Source organism: Oncorhynchus tshawytscha, unplaced genomic scaffold (assembly GCF_018296145.1).
Source record: "Oncorhynchus tshawytscha isolate Ot180627B unplaced genomic scaffold, Otsh_v2.0 Un_contig_9550_pilon_pilon, whole genome shotgun sequence".
In the NCBI taxonomy this organism is placed as follows: Eukaryota; Metazoa; Chordata; class Actinopteri; order Salmoniformes; family Salmonidae; genus Oncorhynchus; species Oncorhynchus tshawytscha.
In genome coordinates, this window is record NW_024607913.1 from 7,501 (window position 1) to 32,500 (window position 25,000).

The 25,000-nt window shown below is 45.2% G+C and overlaps 1 protein-coding gene across 1 annotated transcript in view; it reads left to right on the forward strand.

Moving 5' to 3' along the window:
- Nucleotides 1–25,000, forward strand: part of LOC121843112 (kinesin-like protein KIF13A) — a gene marked incomplete at both ends in the record, with an annotated part of 39,609 nt that overhangs the window by 5,393 nt on the left and 9,216 nt on the right. Inside the window, 10 exon segments of the mRNA XM_042312713.1 lie at nt 2,065–2,152; nt 5,802–5,936; nt 6,265–6,377; nt 9,351–9,465; nt 10,428–10,640; nt 11,541–11,651; nt 11,783–11,917; nt 17,091–17,224; nt 19,275–19,361; nt 19,798–19,979. Of these exon segments, the coding sequence (XP_042168647.1) occupies nt 2,065–2,152; nt 5,802–5,936; nt 6,265–6,377; nt 9,351–9,465; nt 10,428–10,640; nt 11,541–11,651; nt 11,783–11,917; nt 17,091–17,224; nt 19,275–19,361; nt 19,798–19,979 (1,313 nt within the window).

The following is a 25,000-nucleotide window of genomic DNA, read 5'->3' on the forward strand; positions in this document are numbered from 1 at the left end:
CACACACATACTGCACCACCTAGTGAAGAACAAACACACACACATACTGCACCACCTAGTGAAGAACACACACACACACACACACATACTGCACCACCTAGTGAAGAACACACACACACACATACTGCACCACCTAGTGAAGAACACACACACATACACATACTGCACCACCTAGTGAAGAACACACACACACACATACTGCACCACCTAGTGAAGAACACACACACACACACATACTGCACCACCTAGTGAAGAACACACACACACACACATACTGCACCACCTAGTGAAGAACACACACACACACACATACTGCACCACCTAGTGAAGAACACACACACACACACATACTGCACCACCTAGTGAAGAACACACACACATACACATACTGCACCACCTAGTGAAGAACACACACACACACACATACTGCACCACCTAGTGAAGAACACACACACACACACATACTGCACCACCTAGTGAAGAACACACACACACACACATACTGCACCAGCTAGTGAAGAACACACACACACACACATACTGCACCACCTAGTGAAGAACACACACACATACACATACTGCACCACCTAGTGAAGAACACACACACACACACATACTGCACCACCTAGTGAAGAACACACACACACACACATACTGCACCACCTAGTGAAGAACACACACACATACACATACTGCACCACCTAGTGAAGAACACACACACACACACACACACATACTGCACCACCTAGTGAAGAACACACACACATACACATACTGCACCACCTAGTGAAGAACACACACACACACACATATACTAGTGAAGAAACACACACACACACACCACCTAGTGAAGAACACACACACACACACATACTGCACCACCTAGTGAAGAACACACACACACACACATACTGCACCACCTAGTGAAGACACACACACATACACATACTGCACCACCTAGTGAAGAACACACACACACACACATATGCACCACCTAGTGAAGAACACACACACATACTGCACCACCTAGTGAAGAACACACACACATACTGCACCACCTAGTGAAGAACACACACACACACATACTGCACCAGGTGAAGAACACACACACACACACATACTGCACCACCTAGTGAAGAACACACACACATACACATACTGCACCACCTAGTGAAGAACACACACACACACACACACATACTGCACCACCTAGTGAAGAACACACACACATACACATACTGCACCACCTAGTGAAGAACACACACACACACACACACACACATACTGCACCACCTAGTGAAGAACACACACACATACACACACATACTGCACCACCTAGTGAAGAACACACACACACACACATACTGCACCACCTAGTGAAGAACACACACACACACATACTGCACCACCTAGTGAAGAACACACACACACACACATACTGCACCACCTAGTGAAGAACACACACACATACTGCACCACCTAGTGAAGAACACACACACACACACATACTGCACCACCTAGTGAAGAAACACATACACATACTGCACCACCTAGTGAAGAACACACACACATACATACTGCACCACCTAGTGAAGAACACACACACATCCTGCACCACCTAGTGAAGAACACATACACATACTGCACCACCTAGTGAAGAACACACACACACACACACATACTGCACCAGCTAGTGAAACATCTAGCAGTCTTCAGTCACAGTGCTTTGTAAAATGTAATGTTGTCAGATTGGATTATCCTAACGTAGATGGATGGGCAGGTTGTATTCACTTTTCCATAGCTGAGCTGTGTGTCCTGGTGTGGTTGTGTTTTCCTCCATTCAGCCATGTAATCCATGAGATAGTCCATGAGCCTGGGGGGGAGGTCGGTAATATCGGGGGGGTGTCACAATGTCTCAAGGGGATTTCCTAGAGTTGTAAAATGTGGGTTATCAGTGCAGCAACAGCAGCCTTCTCTGTTATCACTCTCTCTCTCACCCCTCCATACCATTCATTTAGCTCAGGGACTAAAATATGTCTGTGGTTTATCTCTTCCTCTGTCCAGGAGTCGTCAGTCTCTGAAGGTCAGAGAGCACAAGGTTCTGGGTCCGTATGTGGACGGTCTGTCACAACTGGCGGTCACCAACTTTGAGGTGAGTACAGCTCCTTTAGAGCCGGGGAGATGCCCACCTGGGTAGGAGAGGTGAAGACAGGGAGATGTCCACCTGGGTAGGTGAGTACATACAGCTCCTTTAGAGACAGGGAGATGTCCACCTGGGTAGGAGAGGTGGAGACAGGGAGATGCCCAGCTGGGTAGGAGAGGTGGAGACAGGGAGATGTCCACCTGGGTAGGTGAGGTGGAGACAGGGAGATGTCCACCTGGGTAGGAGAGATGCTGGCAGGGAGATGCCCACCTGGGTAGGTGAGGTGCTGACAGGCAGAGTACAGCACTTAGGCAAGGAAATAAAAGCCTCGCTCTGTGTCTCCAATATAATGAACATATGGTTTTGACAGCTATGCTACCTTCATCACAGTTTCATTTCATCACCCCTTTTACCATCACAGTCTCCAGGATTACCATAGAGAGAACGGCCCATTACTATAGAGAACTGTGTATTACCATAGAGAACTGTGTATTACTATAGAGAACTGTGTATTACCATAGAGAACGGCCCATTACCATAGAGAACTGTGTATTACTATAGAGAACTGCCCATTACCATAGAGCACTGTGTATTACCATAGAGAACTGTGTATTACTATAGAAAACTGTGTATTACATAGAGAACATCCATGACCATAGAAAACTGTGTATTACCATAGAGAACTGTGTATTACTATAGAGAACTGTGTATTACCATAGAGAACTGCCCATTACTATAGAGAACTGTGTATTACTATAGTTAGAGAACTGTGTATTACCAGAGAGAACTGTGTATTACCATAGAGAACTGTGTATTACCATAGAGAACGGCCCATTACCATAGAAAACTGTGTATTACCATAGAGAACTGTGTATTACTATAGAGAGAACTGTGTATTACCATAGAGAACTGTGTATTACCATAGAAAACTGTGTATTACCAGAGAGAACGGCCCATTACCATAGAGCACTGTGTATTACCATAGAGAACAGTCCATTACCATAGAGAACTGTGTATTACCATAGAGAACTGTGTATTACTATAGTTAGAACTGTGTATTACCATAGAGAACTGTGTATTACCATAGAAAACTGTGTATTACCATAGAGAACAGTCCATTACCATAGAAAACTGTGTATTACCATAGAGAACTGTGTATTACTATAGTTAGAACTGTGTATTACCATAGAGAACTGTGTATTACTATAGTTAGAGAACTGTGTATTACTATAGTTAGAGAACTGTGTATTACCATAGAGAATGGCCCATTACCATAGAGCACTGTGTATTACCATAGAGAACTGTGTATTACTATAGTTAGAGAACTGTGTATTACTATAGTTAGAGAACTGTGTATTACCATAGAGAACTGTGTATTACTATAGATAGAGAACTGTGTATTACTATAGTTAGAGAACTGTGTATTACCATAGAGAACTGTGTATTACTATAGTTAGAGAACTGTGTATTACTATAGTTAGAGAACTGTGTATTACTATAGAGAACTGTATCTATAGAGAACTGTGTATTACCATAGAGAACTGTGTATTACCATAGAGAACGGCCCATTACCATAGAAAACTGTGTATTACCATAGAGAACTGTGTATTACTATAGTTAGAGAACTGTGTATTACTATAGAGAACTGTGTATTACCATAGAGAACTGTGTATTACCATAGAGAACTGTGTATTACTATAGTTAGAGAACTGTGTATTACCATAGAGAACTGTGTATTACTATAGAGAACTGTGTATTACCATAGAGAATGGCCCATTACCATAGAGCACTGTGTATTACCATAGAGAACTGTGTATTACTATAGTTAGAGAACTGTGTATTACCATAGAGAACTGTGTATTACTATAGAGAACTGTGTATTACCATAGAGAACTGTGTATTACTATAGAGAACTGTGTATTACTATAGTTAGAGAACTGTGTATTACTATAGTTAGAGAACTGTGTATTACCATAGAGAACTGTGTATTACTATAGTTAGAGAACTGTGTATTACTATAGTTAGAGAACTGTGTATTACCATAGAGAACTGTGTATTACTATAGAGAACTGTGTATTACCTATAGAGAACTGTGTATTACCATAGAGAACTGTGTATTACCATAGAGAACTATGTATTACCATAGAGAACGGCCCATTACCATAGAGAACTGTGTATTACTATAGTTAGAGAACTGTGTATTACCATAGAGCACTGTGTATTACCATAGAGAACTGTGTATTACCATAGAGCACTGTGTATTACCATAGAGAACTGTGTATTACCATAGAGAACTGTGTATTACCATAGAGAACTGTGTATTACCATAGAGCACTGTGTATTACCATAGAGCACTGTGTATTACCATAGAGAACTGTGTATTACTATAGAGAACTGTGTATTACCATAGAGAACTGTGTATTACCATAGAGAACTGTGTATTACCATAGAGAACTGTGTATTACTATAGAGAACTGTGTATTACTATAGAGAACTGTGTATTACCATAGAGAACTGTGTATTACTATATAGAACTGTGTATTACCATAGAGAACTGTGTATTACCATAGAGAACTGTGTATTACTATAGAGAACTGTGTATTACTATAGAGAACTGTGTATTACCATAGATAACTGTGTATTACTATAGAGAACTGTGTATTACCATAGAGAACTGTGTATTACTATAGTTAGTATTAGTCCCCTCCATCCATAGTCCCTCCATCCATAGTCCCCGCCATCCATAGTCCCCTCCATCCATAGTCCCCTCCATCCATAGTCCCCTCCATCCATAGTCCCCTCCATCCATAGTCCCCTCCATCCATAGTCCCCTCCATCCATAGTCTCCTCCATCCATAGTCCCCTCCATCCATAGTCCCCTCCATCCATAGTCCCCTCCATCCTTAGTCCCTCCATCCTTAGTCCCCTCCATCCATAGTCCCCTCCATCCATAGCCCCTCCATCCTCCATCCATAGTCCCCTCCATCCATAGTCCCCTCCATCCATAGTCCCCTCCATCCATAGTCCCCTCCATCCATAGTCCCCTCCATCCATAGTCCCCTCCATCCTTAGTCCCTCCATCCATAGTCCCTCCATCCATAGCCCCCTCCATCCATAGCCCCCTCCATCCATAGCCCCCTCCATCCATAGCCCCCTCCATCCATAGCCCCCTCCATCCATAGCCCCTGTCAGTCATTCAGTCCACCCCACCGCTGCCTGCCTGCTATGACCCAGTTGAATGATCAGATGATGGCACTGAGCCACACGCTGATACGTCCTGAATGGGTTGTTATAGAGACTGCCTGTTTAAAACTATGCTGTGGACAGTACACAGACATCATTCTCTCTCTCTCTCTCTCTCTCTCTCTCTCTCTGTCTCTGTCTCTGTCTCTGTCTCTCTGTCTGTCTCTGTCTCTCTCTGTCTGTCTCTGTCTGTCTCTCTCTCTCCCCCTCCCCCTCCCCCACCCCTCTCTCTCTCTCTCTCCTCACTCTCTCTCTCTCTCCCTCACTCTGTCTCTCTCTCCCTCACTCTGTCTCTCTCTGTCTCTCTCTCTGTCTCTCTCCCCCTCCCCCACCCTCTCTCTCCCTCACTCTGACTCTCTCTCTCTCTCTCCCCCCCCCTCTCTCTCTCTCTCTCTCTCTCCCCCTCTCTTTGTAGGACATTGAGGTGTTGATGTCGGAGGGGAATAAGTCGAGGACGGTGGCAGCCACCAATATGAATGAGGAGAGCAGTCGTTCCCACGCCGTTTTCAGCATCATCGTCACACAGACACTCTACGACCTGAAGTCTGGGGTCAGTGTCAGGGCTCACACACACACACACACACACACCACCACCATGTCATCCTTCAGAACTCACATCACCATTTACTTTAAAAGACAAGGATTCTCTTAATGCCCTGTTGTTAGAAAATACACAGTAATGTATCTTAACAACAGACAGGTTGTGTTATTACTGTTGTAATGAGAGGTTAAAGCTACTAACTACTATCATATTAATCTCTCTTCATTTGGTCTGTTTGGTCTGTTGTGTGTGTGTGTGTGTGTGTGTGTGTGTGTGTGTGTGTGTGTGTGTGTGTGTGTGTGTGTGTGTGTGTGTGTGTGTGTGTGTGTGTGTATAGAACTCAGGGGAGAAAGTGAGCAAGATGAGCCTGGTGGATCTGGCTGGTAGTGAGCGTGTGTCTAAAACTGGAGCTGCAGGGGAGAGGCTGAAGGAGGGCAGCAACATCAACAGGTAAGTCCCCTCCAGTTAACATCCAATACCTCTACTGTTAACATCCAATACCTCTACTGTTAACATCCAATACCTCTACTGTTAACATCCAATACCTCTACTGTTAACATCCAATACCTCTACTGTTAACATCCAATACCTCTACTGTTAACATCCAATACCTCTACTGTTAACATCCAATACCTCTACTGTTTAGATGTCCCCTCCCATTAACATCCAATACCTCTACTGTTTAGATGTCCCCTCCCATTAACATCCAATACCTCTACTGTTAACATCCAATACCTCTACTGTTTAGATGTCCCCTCCCATCCAATACCTCTACTGTTAACATCCAATACCTCTACTGTTAACAACCAATACCTCTACTGTTAACATCCAATACCTCTACTGTTAACATCCAATACCTCTACTGTTAACATCCAATACCTCTACTGTTAACATCCAATACCTCTACTGTTAACATCCAATACCTCTACTGTTAACATCCAATACCTCTACTGTTAACATCCAATACCTCTACTGTTAACATCCAATACCTCTACTGTTAACATCCAATACCTCTACTGTTAACATCCAATACCTCTACTGTTAACATCCAATACCTCTACTGTTTAGATGTCCCCTCCCATTAACATCCAATACCTCTACTGTTAACATCCAATACCTCTACTGTTAACATCCAATACCTCTGCTGTTAACATCCAACCTCTACCAATACCTCTACTGTTAACATCCAATACCTCTACTGTTAACATCCAATACCTCTACTGTTAACATCCAATACCTCTACAGTTAACATCCAATACCTCTACTGTTAACATCCAATACCTCTACTGTTTAGATGTCCCCTCCCATTAACATCCAATAACATCCAATACCTCTACTGTTAACACCTCTACCAATACCTCTACTGTTAACATCCAATACCTCTACTGTTAACATCCAATACCTCTGCTGTTAACATCCAATACCTCTACTGTTAACATCCAATACCTCTACTGTTTAAGATCCAATACCTCTACTGTTAACATCCAATACCTCTACTGTTAACATCCAATACGTCTACTGTTAACATCCAATACCTCTACTGTTAACATCCAATACCTCTACAGTTAACATCCAATACCTCTACTGTTAACATCCAATACCTCTACTGTTTAGATGTCCCCTCCCATTAACATCCAATACCTCTACTGTTTAGATGTCCCCTCCCATTAACATCCAATACCTCTACTGTTAACATCCAATACCTCTACTGTTAACATCCAATACCTCTACTGTTTAGATGTCCCCTCCCATTAACATCCAATACCTCTACTGTTAACATCCAATACCTCTACTGTTAACAACCAATACCTCTACTGTTAACATCCAATACCTCTACTGTTAACATCCAATACCTCTACTGTTAACATCCAATCCCCTAACATCCACCTTAACATCCAATACCTCTACTGTTAACATCCAACTGTTGTACCTGTTAACATCCAATACCTCTACTGTTAACATCCAATTAACTGTTAACATCCAATACCTCTACTGTTAACATCAATACCTCTACTGTTAACATCCAATACCTCTACTGTTAACATCCAATACCTCTACTGTTTAGATGTCCCCTCCCATTAACATCCAATACCTCTACTGTTAACATCCAATACCTCTACTGTTAACATCCAATACCTCTACAGTTAACATCCAATACCTCTACTGTTAACATCCAATACCTCTACTGTTAACATCCAATACCTCTACTGTTAACATCCAATACCTCTACAGTTAACATCCAATACCTCTACTGTTAACATCCAATACCTCTACTGTTTAGATGTCCCCTCCCATTAACATCCAATACCTCTACTGTTAACATCCAATACCTCTACTGTTAACAACCAATACCTCTACTGTTAACATCCAATACCTCTACTGTTAACATCCAATACCTCTACTGTTAACATCCAATACCTCTACTGTTTAGATGTCCCCTCCCATTAACATCCAAACCTCTACTGTTAACATCCAATACCTCTACTGTTAACAACCAATACCTCTACTGTTAACATCCAATACCTCTACTGTAACATCCAATACCTCTACTGTTAACATCCAATACCTCTACTGTTTAGATGTCCCCTCCCATTAACATCCAATACCTCTACTGTTAACATCCAATACCTCTACTGTTAACATCCAATACCTCTACTGTTAACAACCAATACCTCTACTGTTAACAACCAATACCTCTACTGTTTAGATGTCCCCTTAACATCCAATACCTCTACTGTTTAGATGTCCCCTCCCTTAACATCCAATACCTCTACTATTAACATCCAATACCTCTACTGTTAACAACCAATACCTCTACTGTTAACATCCAATACCTCTACTGTTTAGATGTCCCCTCCCATTAACATCCAATACCTCTACTGTTAACATCCAATACCTCTACTGTTAACATCCAATACCTCTACTGTTTAGATGTCCCCTCCCATTAACATCCAATACCTCTACTGTTAACATCCAATACCTCTACTGTTAACATCCAATACCTCTACTGTTAACATCCAATACCTCTACTGTTAACATCCAATACCTCTACTGTTAACATCCAATACCTCTACTGTTAACATCCAATACCTCTACTGTTAACATCCAATACCTCTACTGTTAACATCCAATACCTCTACTGTTAACATCCAATACCTCTACTGTTTAGATGTTCAGTAAATGTAATGGATCATATGATGATAGTCACTGTAATACAGGAAGTAAACTTCTGCTGGTTTATGAAACTGTGAAATCCTTTTTTAGACATGTTTTATTGGTTGATGACTCTGATGCAAGACATGTATGTAAGGATATATCATGGAGGTATGTTGAGTGTCTTTCTCCCTGTGTGTGTGTGTGTGTGTGTGTGTGTCTCTGTGTGTGTCTCTGTGTGTGTGTGTGTGTGTGTGTGTGTGTGTGCAGGTCTCTTACCACACTGGGCTGTGTGATCTCTGCGCTGGCGGACCAGTCTGCAGGGAAGGGGGGGAAGAATAAGTTTGTTCCTTACAGAGACTCTGTCCTCACCTGGCTTCTCAAGGTCTGTACTAACACACACCTCCTATCACTCTGGTCCTAGCTGTACTGTCTATTGATCAGGGTACTAACACACACCTCCTATCACTCTGGTCCTAGCTGTACTGTCTATTGATCAGGGTACTAACACACCTCCTATCACTCTGGTCCTAGCTGTACTGTCTATTGATCAGGGTACTAACACACACCTCCTATCACTCTGGTCCTAGCTGTACTGTCTATTGATCAGGGTACTAACACACACCTCCTATCACTCTGGTCCTAGCTGTACTGTCTATTGATCAGGGTACTAACACACCCCTCCTATCACTCTGGTCCTAGCTGTACTGTCTATTGATCAGGGTACTAACACACCCCTCCTGTCACTCTGGTCCTAGCTGTACTGTCTATTGATCAGGGTACTAACACACCCCTCCTGTCACTCTGGTCCTAGTTGTACTGTCTATTGATCAGGGTACTAACACACCTCCTATCACTCTGGTCCTAGCTGTACTGTCTATTGATCAGGAAACTAACACACCTCCTATCACTCTGGTCCTAGCTGTACTGTCTATTGATCAGGGTACCTACACACCTCCTATCACTCTGGTCCTAGCTGTACTGTCTATTGATCAGGAAACTAACACACCTCCTATCACTCTGGTCCTAGCTGTACTGTCTATTGATCAGGGTACCTACACACCTCCTATCACTCTGGTCCTAGCTGTACTGTCTATTGATCAGGGTACCTACACACCTCCTATCACTCTGGTCCTAGCTGTACTGTCTATTGATTATTGATCATAGGTGTGTATGTAGTAATGTAAGGAATATCAATAACAGTTCTTTCATATTCTCTTTCCACTGCTGTTACAGAAACAACTGCTGTACCAGCTCGTACTGTTCACATTCACCAACACTGAAGTCTACATTATAACTGTCTATCAATTCAACTGTTTGTTCCTATCCCTCCCTCGGTGTTGCCAGGACAACCTGGGTGGCAACAGTAAGACGTGTATGATCGCCACGGTGAGCCCAGCAGCTGATAACTACGAGGAGACGTTGTCCACGCTGCGTTACGCAGACCGCGCCAAGAGGATCGTCAACCACGCCGTGGTCAATGAAGACCCCAACGCACGGATCATCAGAGAGCTCCGGGAGGAAGTGGAGAAACTCAGAGTGCAGCTCTCTCAGGCTGAGGTAGGAGACACACAGAGGCACACACACACACCACACACACACACACGTACGTCCTGACTGGTCCGTCCTGGCTGGTCCGTTCTGACTGGTCCTTCCTGACTGGTCCGTCCTGACTGGTCCGTCCTGACTGGTCCGTTCTGACTGGTCCGTCCTGACTGGTCCGTCCTGGCTGGTCCGGCCTGGCTGGTCCGATCTGACTGGTCCGTCCTGACTGGTCCGTTTTGACTGTTCCGTCCTGGCTGGTCCGTTCTGGCTGGTCCGTCCTGGCTGGTCCGTTCTGGCTGGTCCGTTCTGGCTGGTCCGTCCTGACTGGTCCGTCCTGGCTGGTCCGTCCTGACTGGTCCGTCCTGGCTGGTCCGTCCTGGCTGGTCCGTCCTGACTGGTCCGTCCTGGCTGGTCCGTCCTGGCTGGTCCGTTTTGTCTGGTCCGTCCTGACTGGTCTGTCCTGGCTGGTCCGTCCTGGCTGGTCCGTCCTGGCTGGTCCGTTCTGACTGGTCCGTCCTGACTGGTCCGTCCTGACTGGTCCGTTCTGGCTGGTCCGTCCTGGCTGGTCCGTCCTGGCTGGTCCGTCCGGGCTGGTCCGTCCTGGCTGGTCCGTCCGGGCTGGTCCGTCCTGGCTGGTCCGTCCTGGCTGGTCCGTCCTGACTGGTCCGTTCTGGCTGGTCCGTCCTGGCTGGTCCGTCTGGTCCGTCCTGGCTGGTCCGTCCTGGCTGGTCCGTTTTGTCTGGTCCGTCCTGGCTGGTCCGTCCTGACTGTTCCGTTTTGTCTGGTCCGTCCTGGCTGGTCCGTCCTGTCTGGTCCGTCCTGGCTGGTCCGTTCTGGCTGGTCCGTCCTGGCTGGTCCGTCCTGACTGGTCCGTCCTGACTGGTCCGTGTGTGTCTCTGTGTGTCTATGTTCCAGTCTCTAAAGGCTCCAGAGCTGAAGGAGAGGCTTCAGGAGTCAGAGAAGCTGATCCAGGAGATGACCGTTACCTGGGAGCAGAAACTACGCAACACAGAGGAGATTGCTACGGTAACCTACACACTCACTCACATTCATTTAGCACATTCATATCACATGGAAGCTTCTGCATTCGGACTAAACCGTTGGTAGTAAATGTCTGTGCAGAGGTAAAATGACATATGTTTGTTGTATTTCCACAGGAGCGTCAGCAGCAGCTAGAGAGTATGGGGATCTCCCTGGAGACGTCTGGGATCAAAGTTGGAGATGACAAGTGCTTCCTGGTCAACCTGAACGCAGACCCCGCCCTCAATGAGCTGCTGGTCTACTACCTAAAGGTACACAACCACAACACCAACCGCAACACCAACCACAATCACAACACCAACCACAACACCAACCGCAACACCAACCACAACACCAACCACAACCCCAACCACAACCACAACCACAACACCAACCACAACACCGACCACAACCCCAACCACAACAGCGACCACAGCTACAACCACAGCTACAAACCACAACAACAACCACAACAGCGACCACAACACCGACCACAACACCAACACCGACCACAACACCGACCACAACCACAACACCAACCACAACTACAACACCAACCACAACTACAACCACAACACCAACCACAACTACAACACCGACCACAACTACAACCACAACACCAACCACAACTACAACACCGACCACAACACCAGTACAGTAGACAGTACAGTAGGATGATGCTAGCCTGTAGTCTGGGTAGTAGACAGTACAGTAGGATGATGCTAGCCTGTAGTCTGTGTAGTAGACAGTACAGTAGGATGATGCTAGCCTGTAGTCTGTGTAGTAGACAGTACAGTAGGATGATGCTAGCCTGTAGTCTGTGTAGTAGACAGTACAGTAGGATGATGCTAGCCTGTAGTCTGTGTAGTAGACAGTACAGTAGGATGATGCTAGCCTGTAGTCTGTGTAGTAGACAGTACAGTAGGATGATGCTAGCCTGTAGTCTGTGTAGTAGACATTACAGTAGGATGATGCTAGCCTGTAGTCTGTGTAGTAGACATTACAGTAGGATGATGCTAGCCTGTAGTCTGTGTAGTAGACATTACAGTAGGATGATGCTAGCCTGTAGTCTGTGTAGTAGACAGTACAGTAGGATGATGCTAGCCTGTAGTCTGTGTAGTAGACAGTACAGTAGGATGATGCTAGCCTGTAGTCTGTGTAGTAGACAGTACAGTAGGATGATGCTAGCCTGTAGTCTGTGTAGTAGACAGTACAGTAGGATGATGCTAGCCTGTAGTCTGTGTAGTAGACAGTCTGTGTAGTAGACAGTACAGTAGGATGATGCTAGCCTGTAGTCTGTGTAGTAGACATTACAGTAGGATGATGCTAGCCTGTAGTCTGTGTAGTAGACATTACAGTAGGATGATGCTAGCCTGTAGTCTGTGTAGTAGACATTACAGTAGGATGATGCTAGCCTGTAGTCTGTGTAGTAGACATTACAGTAGGATGATGCTAGCCTGTAGTCTGTGTAGTAGACATTACAGTAGGATGATGCTAGCCTGTAGTCTGTGTAGTAGACAGTACAGTAGGATGATGCTAGCCTGTAGTCTGTGTAGTAGACAGTACAGTAGGATGATGCTAGCCTGTAGTCTGTGTAGTAGACAGTACAGTAGGATGATGCTAGCCTGTAGTCTGTGTAGTAGACAGTACAGTAGGATGATGCTAGCCTGTAGTCTGTGTAGTAGACAGTACAGTAGGATGATGCTAGCCTGTAGTCTGTGTAGTAGACAGTACAGTAGGATGATGCTAGCCTGTAGTCTGTGTAGTAGACAGTACAGTAGGATGATGCTAGCCTGTAGTCTGTGTAGTAGACATTACAGTAGGATGATGCTAGCCTGTAGTCTGTGTAGTGGACATTACAGTAGGATGATGCTAGCCTGTAGTCTGTGTAGTAGACATTACAGTAGGATGATGCTAGCCTGTAGTCTGTGTAGTAGACATTACAGTAGGATGATGCTAGCCTGTAGTCTGTGTAGTAGACAGTACAGTAGGATGATGCTAGCCTGTAGTCTGTGTAGTAGACAGTACAGTAGGATGATGCTAGCCTGTAGTCTGTGTAGTAGACATTACAGTAGGATGATGCTAGCCTGTAGTCTGTGTAGTGGACATTACAGTAGGATGATGCTAGCCTGTAGTCTGTGTAGTAGACAGTACAGTAGGATGATGCTAGCCTGTAGTCTGTGTAGTGAGACATTACAGTAGGATGATGCTAGCCTGTAGTCTGTGTAGTAGACAGTACAGTAGGATGATGCTAGCCTGTAGTCTGTGTAGTAGACATTACAGTAGGATGATGCTAGCCTGTAGTCTGTGTAGTAGACAGTACAGTAGGATGATGCTAGCCTGTAGTCTGTGTAGTAGACAGTACAGTAGGATGATGCTAGCCTGTAGTCTGTGTAGTAGACATTACAGTAGGATGATGCTAGCCTGTAGTCTGTGTAGTAGACATTACAGTAGGATGATGCTAGCCTGTAGTCTGTGTAGGAGATAGAGTCAGTGGACAGTAGGATGATGCTAGCCTGTAGTCTGTGTAGTGGACATTACAGTAGGATGATGCTAGCCTGTAGTCTGTGTAGTAGACAGTACAGTAGGATGATGCTAGCCTGTAGTCTGTGTAGTAGACATTACAGTAGGATGATGCTAGCCTGTAGTCTGTGTAGTGGACAGTACAGTAGGATGATGCTAGTCCTACAGTAGGATGATGCTAGCCTGTAGTCTGTGTAGTGGACATTACAGTAGGATGATGCTAGCCTGTAGTCTGTGTAGTAGACATTACAGTAGGATGATGCTAGCCTGTAGTCTGTGTAGTAGACAGTACAGTAGGATGATGCTAGCCTGTAGTCTGTGTAGTAGACATTACAGTAGGATGATGCTAGCCTGTAGTCTAGGTGTAGTAGACATTACAGTAGGATGATGCTAGCCTGTAGTCTGTGTAGTAGACATTACAGTAGGATGATGCTAGCCTGTAGTCTGTGTAGTAGACATTACAGTAGGATGATGCTAGCCTGTAGTCTGTGTAGTGGACACCAGATATATATATTTAGAGAATATTGTAGACATTCACTTACATAGCAATGTTAAAATATACACCATGTATTGTTAATGGGGAACTAACATGGCTTTACAAATGAATAAAGTGAGTTGTGTCATGTAAATGCATCATAATGCAGGAACTCTCTAACTACAGGGCTCTGGTTCACACTGCAATAGGATGACGCTATGAGAACACAGGAAAGGAAAGGGAGTGGACACATAGTCACAGCGCAGACAGACAGCTGGCTCAGTGGCTGAGAGGAACAGAGAGAGACTGAGGCTGAGTCCCAAACAGAGCCCTATGTACTATACTGTATAGGGGGAGAGAGACAGAGCAGAGAGGCATTGAGAGAGAGCAGAGGGGCAGGGTGAGAGAGAGACAGAGAGCAGAGGGGCAGAGAGAGAGAGAGAGCAGAGGGGCAGAGGAGAGAGAGGGGCAGGGGAGAGACAGAGAGCAGAGGGGCAGGGAGAGAGAGCAGAGGGGCAGGGAGAGAGAGCAGAGGGGCAGGGGAGAGAGAGCAGAGGGGCAGGGAGAGAGAGAGCAGAGGGGCAGGGGAGAGCGAGCAGAGGGGCAGGGAGAGCGAGCAGAGGGGCAGGGAGAGAGAGCAGAGGGGCAGGGAGAGAGAGCAGAGGGGCAGGGAGAGAGAGCAGAGGGGCAGGGAGAGAGAGCAGAGGGGCAGGGGGGGAGAGAGAGCAGAGGGGCAGGGAGAGAGAGCAGAGGGGCAGGGAGAGAGAGCAGAGGGGCAGAGGGGAGAGAGAGCAGAGGGGTAGGGAGAGAGAGCAGAGGGGCAGGGAGAGCGAGCAGAGGGGCAGGGAGAGAGAGAGGGGCAGAGAGGGCAGGGGCAGAGAGAGCGAGCAGAGGGGCAGGGGGAGAGAGAGCGAGCAGAGGGGCAGGGGAGAGAGAGCAGGAGGGGCAGGGGGAGAGAGAGCGAGCAGAGGGGCAGGGAGAGAGAGCGAGCAGAGGGGCAGGGAGAGAGAGCAGAGGGACAGGGAGAGAGTAGAGTAGAGCCTCCTTCGTGCCTACAGAACAACAGGTCTGTGTCTGGGCCCCGGCCTGGACAGCTAGCCTGCCCTGCATACCAGTGTGGAATGACACCCACACACACACAATGGAATGAACAAGAGACTGACTTATTGGGGTTATGTTAAGTAGCTGATACAGCTGCAGGAGTGAAGGAGTGTCGGACATCCTCTGGAAGTGGGATGTTTGTTTAACTACACCCACTCTGTGATGAGAGGGAGGGAAAGACAAGGAGAGAGAGAGAGAGAGAGAGAGAGAGAGAGAGAGAGAGAGAGAGAGAGAAGAGAGAGAGAGAGAGAGAGGAGGGAGAGAGAGAGGGGGAGAGAGAGAGAAAGAGAGAGAGAGGGGGAGAGAGATATAGAAGGGGAAGGAGAGATATAGAAGGGGAGAGAGAGATAGAGAAGGGGAGGGAGAGATATAGATGGGGAGAGGGAGAGAAATAGAGAGAGAGAGAAATAGAGAGAGAAGGGGGAGAGAGAGAGAAGGGGGAGAGGGAGAGAAATAGAGAGAGAAGGGGCAGAGGGAGAGAGTTAGAGTGGACAGCAATCAGCTTTTTCACTGTTCTTGTGTAGTTTCTCGTCCCCATTGATGAAAGGAGAAAGGTGTTGTAGCAGATTAAAATGGCCTCATGATATCAGTGGGGAAGTAATGATATCACCAGTTATATACGTGGTACATATCTGAGTCTGTGTGTCTGTGGGGAAGTAATGATATCACCAGTTATATAAGTGGTACATATCTGAGTCTGTGTGTCTGTGGGGAAGTAATGATATCACCAGTTATATAAGTGGTACATATCTGAGTCTGTGTGTCTGTGGGGAAGTAATGATATCACCAGTCATATAAGTGGTACATATCTGAGTCTGTGGGGGAGTAATGATATCACCAGTCATATACGTGGTACATATCTGAGTCTGTGGGGAAGTAATCATATAAGTGGTACATATCTGAGTCTGTGGGGGAGTAATGATATCACCAGTCATATACGTGGTACATATCTGAGTCTGTGGGGAAGTAATGATATCACCAGTTATATAAGTGGTACATATCTGAGTCTATGTGTCTGTGGGGAAGTAATGATATCACCAGTCATATAAGTGGTACATATCTGAGTCTGAGGGGAAGTAATGATATCACCAGTTATATAAGTGGTACATATCTGAGTCTGTGGGGGAGTAATGATATCACCAGTCATATAAGTGGTACATATCTGAGTCTGTGGGGAAAGTGAATTGCAGTCTGTTGTGTCAGATCTGATGTCAACCTGCCATTGGATTGAAGTAGGACCTGACCCACATGAATTATGGGAAATCATCATCTCCTCTCTCTCTCTGTGTGTGTGTGTGTGTGTGTGTGTGTGTGTGTGTGTGTGTGCGTACTGTGTGTGTGTGTAGGAACACACGCGTGTTGGTGCAGACACCTCTCAGGACATCCAGCTCTTTGGGATTGGTATCCAGTCAGAACACTGTGTGTTGGAGATCAGCCCAGACGGGGGGGAGGTCACCCTCACCCCTATAGAGAATGCCAGGTGAGCTAACACACACAAACACAGTACACACACAGTACGCACACATGGATGAGTGAACTGGACCTGACTGGAGTTTCTCATGACCTCATAGCTGAGGTATTTCTGATCTCAACCTCCTGCTTTGATATCAAACATCCCCCTCCCTGCATCCGTCCCTCCCTCCTTGCCTGCCTGCCTGCCCTCCCTCCCTGCATCCCTCCCTCCTTGCCTGCCTGCCTGCCCTCCCTCCATGCATCCCTCCCTCCCTCCTTGCCTGCCTGCCTGCCCTCCCTCCCTGCATCCCTCCCTCCCTCCTTGCCTCCCTCTCTCCCTCCCTCCCTCTCTCCCTCCCTCCTTGCCTGCCTGCCCCCCTCCTCCCTCTCTCCCTCCATGCCTCTCCCCTACCACCCGTCCCAGTAAAGGCTATCTATGAAATATGAGGATATCTCATTGATAGTCTTTACTGCTGGTGGGTGATATGAGGATATCTCATTGATAGTCTTTACTGTTGATGGGTGATATGAGGATATCTCATTGGTAGTCTTTACTGTTGGTGGGTGATATGAGGATATCTCATTGATAGTCTTTACTGTTGGTGGGTGATATGAGGATATCTCATTGGTAGTCTTTACTGTTGGTGGCTGATATGAGGATATCTCATTGGTAGTCTTTACTGTTGGTGGGTGATATGAGGATATCTCATTGGTAGTCTTTACTGTTGGTGGGTGATATGAGGATATCTCATTGATAGTCTTTACTGTTGGTGGGTGATATGAGGATATCTCATTGATAGTCTTTACTGTTGATGGGTGATATGAGGATATCTCATTGATAGTCTTTACTGTTGATGGGTGATATGAGGATATCTCATTGATAGTCTTTACTGTTGGTGGGTGATATGAGGATATCTCATTGATAGTCTTTACTGTTGGTGGCTGATATGAGGATATCTCATTGGTAGTCTTTACTGTTGATGGGTGATATGAGGATATCTCATTGATAGTCTTTACTGTTGATGGGTGATATGAGGATATCTCATTGATAGTCTTTACTGTTGGTGGGTGATATGAGGATATCTCATTGATAGTCTTTACTGTTGATGGGTGATATGAGGATATCTCATTGATAGTCTTTACTGTTGGTGGGTGATATGAGGATATCTCATTGATAGTCTTTACTGTTGATGGGTGATATGAGGATATCTCATTGGTAGTCTTTACTGTTGATGGGTGATATGAGGATATCTCATTGATAGTCTTTACTGTTGGTGGGTGATATGAGGATATCTCATTGATAGTCTTTACTGTTGGTGGGTGATATGAGGATATCTCATTGATAGTCTTTACTGTTGGTGGGTGATATGAGGATATCTCATTGATAGTCTTTACTGTTGATGGGTGATATGAGGATATCTCATTGGTAGTCTTTACTGTTGGTGGGTGATATGAGGATATCTCATTGATAGTCTTTACTGTTGATGGGTGATATGAGGATATCTCATTGATAGTCTTTACTGTTGGTAAGTGATATGAGGATATCTCATTGATAGTCTTTACTGTTGGTGGGTGATATGAGGATATCTCATTGATAGTCTTTACTGTTGATGGGTGATATGAGGATATCTCATTGATAGTCTTTACTGTTGGTGGGTGATATGAGGATATCTCATTGATAGTCTTTACTGCTGGTGGGTGATATGAGGATATCTCATTGATAGTCTTTACTGTTGGTGGGTGATATGAGGATATCTCATTGGTAGTCTTTACTGTTGGTGGGTGATATGAGGATATCTCATTGATAGTCTTTACTGTTGGTGGGTGATATGAGGATATCTCATTGATAGTCTTTACTGCTGGTGGGTGATATGAGGATATCTCATTGATAGTCTTTACTGTTGGTGGGTGATATGAGGATATCTCATTGGTAGTCTTTACTGTTGGTGGGTGATATGAGGATATTTGATGTGCTGTATTACTCTCTGTGTGGAAGAGGAGGTATAGCAGGATGGGATGTCTACTGTCCCACAACACACCTCAATATGACATCAGACTGTATTGCTCTGCTCCAACAGAACCTGTGTGAATGGAACCATGACTGTGTCCTTGGTCCACCTGTGGCATGGAGACCGCATATTGTGGGGCAACAACCACTTCTTCAGGTGAGGAGTTTCTCTACAGAACATGAACATCTACTGGACAAAGTTAACTAGAGATTTTCCAGAAATCCTGGTTGTAAATATTCCCCCAAAACAGGAAATCCAGAACCCTCCAATCAGGATTTCTGGAAAAGCTGAGAATTTGGGGAATGTTGCTGGAATTGTTATATCCGTTAGCTGCCAGGTGTTGTAGAAGCAGGAACTGAGTGTACATCCTGTGTGCTGTAGAAGCAGGAACTGAGTGTACATCCTGTGTGCTGTAGAAACAGGAACTGAGGGTACATCCTGTGTGCTGTAGAAGCAGGAACTGACTGTACATCCTGTGTGTTGTAGAAGCAGGAAACTGAGTGTACATCCTGTGTGCTGTAGAAACAGGAACTGAGGGTACATCCTGTGTGCTGTAGAAACAGGAACTGAGTGTACCTCCTGTGTGCTGTAGGATAAACCTGCCTGGGAGGAAGCGACGTGAGCGTCTAAAGGAGCTGGAGAGGGAACGGGCGTCCCCCAGGGAGAGCTATGTAGAGGTAGACGTAGAGACAGCAAGCGAGGCCTCCTCAGAACAGGACTACAGCTATGAGTTCGCCCAGACGGAGGTCATGATGAAGACCCTTGGAAACAACGGTATGTATGATGACTTCTGGAACAAATTACAATCATTTTGCTAAACTGGGTTTTTCAGAAATCCCATTTGTAAGATTCACAGATGTCCTGCTTATTCCCTCCTGATTCCGGTAACCTTCCAACCGGGATTTCTAGAAAACGCAGGATTTTTGGGGAAGTACCTGTAATTTTGCCACACTATATTGAACGATATACAGTGCTGCGTTCCCACTGCAGGTATAAACTGCCTCAGTCCCTGAAAGAGCTCCGTGGCCTCTCCTCCTCAACCCCGACAACAGAGGTTTCATTTAGAGCCACTTGACCTGCGATGGAGGACACCAGTCCCCCTCAAAGGGAACTGAGACACATCTGTCCTCTCCTCGCTCCTCTCTTTCCCTGTGATGCAACCGTTATGTCACACACAAGCTGTCGTGTGTGTGTGTGTGTGTGTGTGTGTGTGTGTGTGTGTGTGTGTGTGTGTGTGTGTGTGTGTGTGTGTGTGTGTGTGTGTGTGTGTGTGTGTGTGTGTGTGTGTGTCATGCCCCTATCCTGTTCACGTGAGGTGGGATGACCCTGCAGCCTTGCATCTGCTGTGTGGGAGAGGCTGCCATCCCACCTATTACACACTACACACACACACCAGTACACTACACACACACCAGTACACCCACCACTATACTAAACACACCACTACACAACACACACATTACACTACACACACCACTACACTACACTACACACACCACTACCCTACACACACACTACACACGCCCACCCACCATCTACACACACAACTACACTACACACACACCAGTACACGCACCACTATACTAAACACACCACTACACAACACACACTACACTACACACACCACTACACACACCCACCACTACACTAAACTCACCACTACACTAAACTCACCACTACACTACACACACCACTATACTACACACACACCTAGTACACATCTGGTACAGACCATCTGATACAGACCATCTGATACAGACCATCTGATACAGACCATCTGATACAGACCATCTGGTACAGACTATCTAATACAAACCATCTGATACAGACTATCTAGTACAGACCATCTGATACAGACCATCTGATACAGACCATCTAATACAGACCATCTGATACAGACCATCTGATACAGACCATCTGATACAGACCATCTAATACAGACCACCTGATACAGACCATCTGATACAGACCATCTAATACAGACCATCTGGTACAGACCATCTGATACAGACCATCTGATACAGACCATCTAATACAGACCACCTGATACAGACCACCTGATACAGACCATCTAATACAGACCATCTAATACAGACCATCTGATACAGACCATCTAATACAGACCATCTGATACAGACGATCTGATACAGACCATCTGGTATAGACCATCTGATACAGACCATCTGATACATACCTGATACAGACCATCTGATACAGACCATCTGGTACAGACCATCTAATACAGACCATCTGGTACAGACCTGATTCAGACCATCTGATACAGACCCGATACAGACCATCTGATGCAGACCTGATACAGACCATCTGATACAGACCACCTGATACAGACCTGGTACAGACCATCTGATACAGACCATCTGGTACAGACCATCTGATACAGACCATCTGAGACAAACCATCTGGTACAGACCATCCGATAAAGACCTGATACAGACCATCTGATACAGACCATCTGGTACAGACCATCTGATACAGACCATCTTGTATAGACCATCTGATACAGACCATCTGATACAAACCTGATACAGACCATCTGATACATACCTGATACAGACGATCTGATACAGACCATCTGATATAGACCATCTAGTACAGACCATCTGGTACAGACCATCTGATGCAGACCATCTGGTTCAGACCATCTGATACAGACCCGATACAGACCATCTGATACAGACCTGATACAGACCATCTGATACAGACCATCTGATTCAGACCTGGTACAGACCATCCGATAAAGACCTGATACAGACCATCTGATACAGACCATCTGGTACAGACCATCTGATACAGACCATCTTGTACAGACCATCTGATACAGACCATCTGATACAAACCTGATACAGACCATCTGATACAGACCATCTAATACAGACCACCTGATACAGACCATCTGATACAGACCATCTAATACAGACCATCTGATACAGACCATCTGATACAGACCATCTGATACAGACCATCTAATACAGACCACCTGATACAGACCACCTGATACAGACCATCTAATACAGACCATCTAATACAGACCATCTGATACAGACCATCTAATACAGACCATCTGATACAGACGATCTGATACAGACCATCTGGTATAGACCATCTGATACAGACCATCTGATACATACCTGATACAGACCATCTGATACAGACCATCTGGTACAGACCATCTAATACAGACCATCTGGTACAGACCTGATTCAGACCATCTGATACAGACCCGATACAGACCATCTGATGCAGACCTGATACAGACCATCTGATACAGACCACCTGATACAGACCTGGTACAGACCATCTGATACAGACCATCTGGTACAGACCATCTGATACAGACCATCTGATACAGACCTGGTACAGACCATCCGATAAAGACCTGATACAGACCATCTGATACAGACCATCTGGTACAGACCATCTGATACAGACCATCTTGTACAGACCATCTGATACAGACCATCTGATACAAACCTGATACAGACCATCTGATACATACCTGATACAGACGATCTGATACAGACCATCTGATATAGACCATCTAGTACAGACCATCTGGTACAGACCATCTGATGCAGACCATCTGGTTCAGACCATCTGATACAGACCCGATACAGACCATCTGATACAGACCTGATACAGACCATCTGATACAGACCATCTGATTCAGACCTGGTACAGACCATCCGATAAAGACCTGATACAGACCATCTGATACAGACCATCTGGTACAGACCATCTGATGCAGACCATCTGGTTCAGACCATCTGATACAGACCCGATACAGACCATCTGATACAGACCTGATACAGACCATCTGATACAGACCATCTGATTCAGACCTGGTACAGACCATCTGATACAGACCATCTGAGACAGACCATCTGGTACAGACCATCCGATAAAGACCTGATACAGACCATCTGATACAGACCATCTTGTACAGACCATCTGATACAGACCATCTGATACATACCTGATACAGACGATCTGATATAGACCATCTGATATAGACCATCTGGTACAGACCATCTAATACAGACCATCTGATACAGACCATCTGATACAGACCTGATTCAGACCATCTGATACAGACCATCTGATACAGACCCGATACAGACCATCTGATACAGACCTGATACAGACCTGATACAGACCATCTGATACATACCTGATACAGACCATCTGATACAGACCATCTGATACAGACCTGATACAGACCATCTGGTACAGACCTGATACAGACCATCTGATACAGACCATCTAATACAAACCATCTGATACAGACCATCTGGTACAGACCATCTGATACAGACCATCTGGTACAGACCATCTGATACAGACCATCTGATACAGACCATTTGGTACATACCATCTGATACAGACCATCTGGTACAGACCATCTGATACAGACCATCTGGTACAGACCATCTGATACAGACCATCTAATACAAACCATCTGATACAGACCATCTGGTACAGACCATCTGATACAGACCATCTGATACAGACCATCTGGTACAGACCATCTGATACAGACCATTTGGTACATACCATCTGATACAGACCATCTGATACAGACCATCTGGTACAGACCATCTGGTACAGACCATCTGATACATACCATCTGATACATACCATCTGATACAGACCATCTGGTACAGACCATCTGATACAGACCATCTGATACAGACCATCTGATACAGACCTGATACATACCTGATACAGACAATCTGATACAGACCATCTGATATAGACCATCTGATACAGACCTGATACAGACCATCTGATACAGACCTGATACAGATCATCTGATACAGACCATCTGATACAGACCATCTGATATAGACCATCTGGTACAGACCTGATACAGACCATCTGATACAGACCTGATACAGACCATCTGGTACAGACCTGATACAGACCTTCTGGTACAGAACGTGGTCTAGGTGTTACAGAGGCACTATGTTTAGCAGTATGGTATCTCTCCTATAGATCAGAACGTGGTCTAGGTGTTAGAGAAGCACTATGTTTAACAGTATGGTATCTCTCCTATAGATCAGTGGTCTAGGTGTTAGAGAAGCACTATGTTTAACAGTATGGTATCTCTCCTATAGATCAGAACGTGGTCTAGGTGTTAGAGAAGCACTATGTTTAACAGTATGGTATCTCTCCTATAGATCAGTGGTCTAGGTGTTAGAGAAGCACTATGTTTAACAGTATGGTATCTCTCCTATAGATCAGAACGTGGTCTAGGTGTTAGAGAAGCACTATGTTTAGCAGTATGGTATCTCTCCTATAGATCAGAACGTGGTCTAGGTGTTAGAGAGGCACTATGTTTAACAGTATGGTATCTCTCCTATAGATCAGAACGTGGTCCAGGTGTTAGAGAAGCACTATGTTTAACAGTATGGTATCTCTCCTATAGATCAGTGGTCCAGGTGTTAGAGAAGCACTATGTTTAACAGTATGGTATCTCTCCTATAGATCAGTGGTCTAGGTGTTAGAGAAGCACTATGTTTAAAAGTATGGTATCTCTCCTATAGATCAGTGGTCCAGGTGTTAGAGAAGCAGTATGTTTAACAGTATGGTATCTCTCCTATAGATCAGTGGTCCAGGTGTTAGAGAAGCAGTATGTTTAACAGTATGGTATCTCTCCTATAGATCAGAACGTGGTCTAGGTGTTAGAGAAGCACTATGTTTAACAGTATGGTATCTCTCCTATAGATCAGAACGTGGTCTAGGTGTTAGAGAAGCACTATGTTTAACAGTATGGT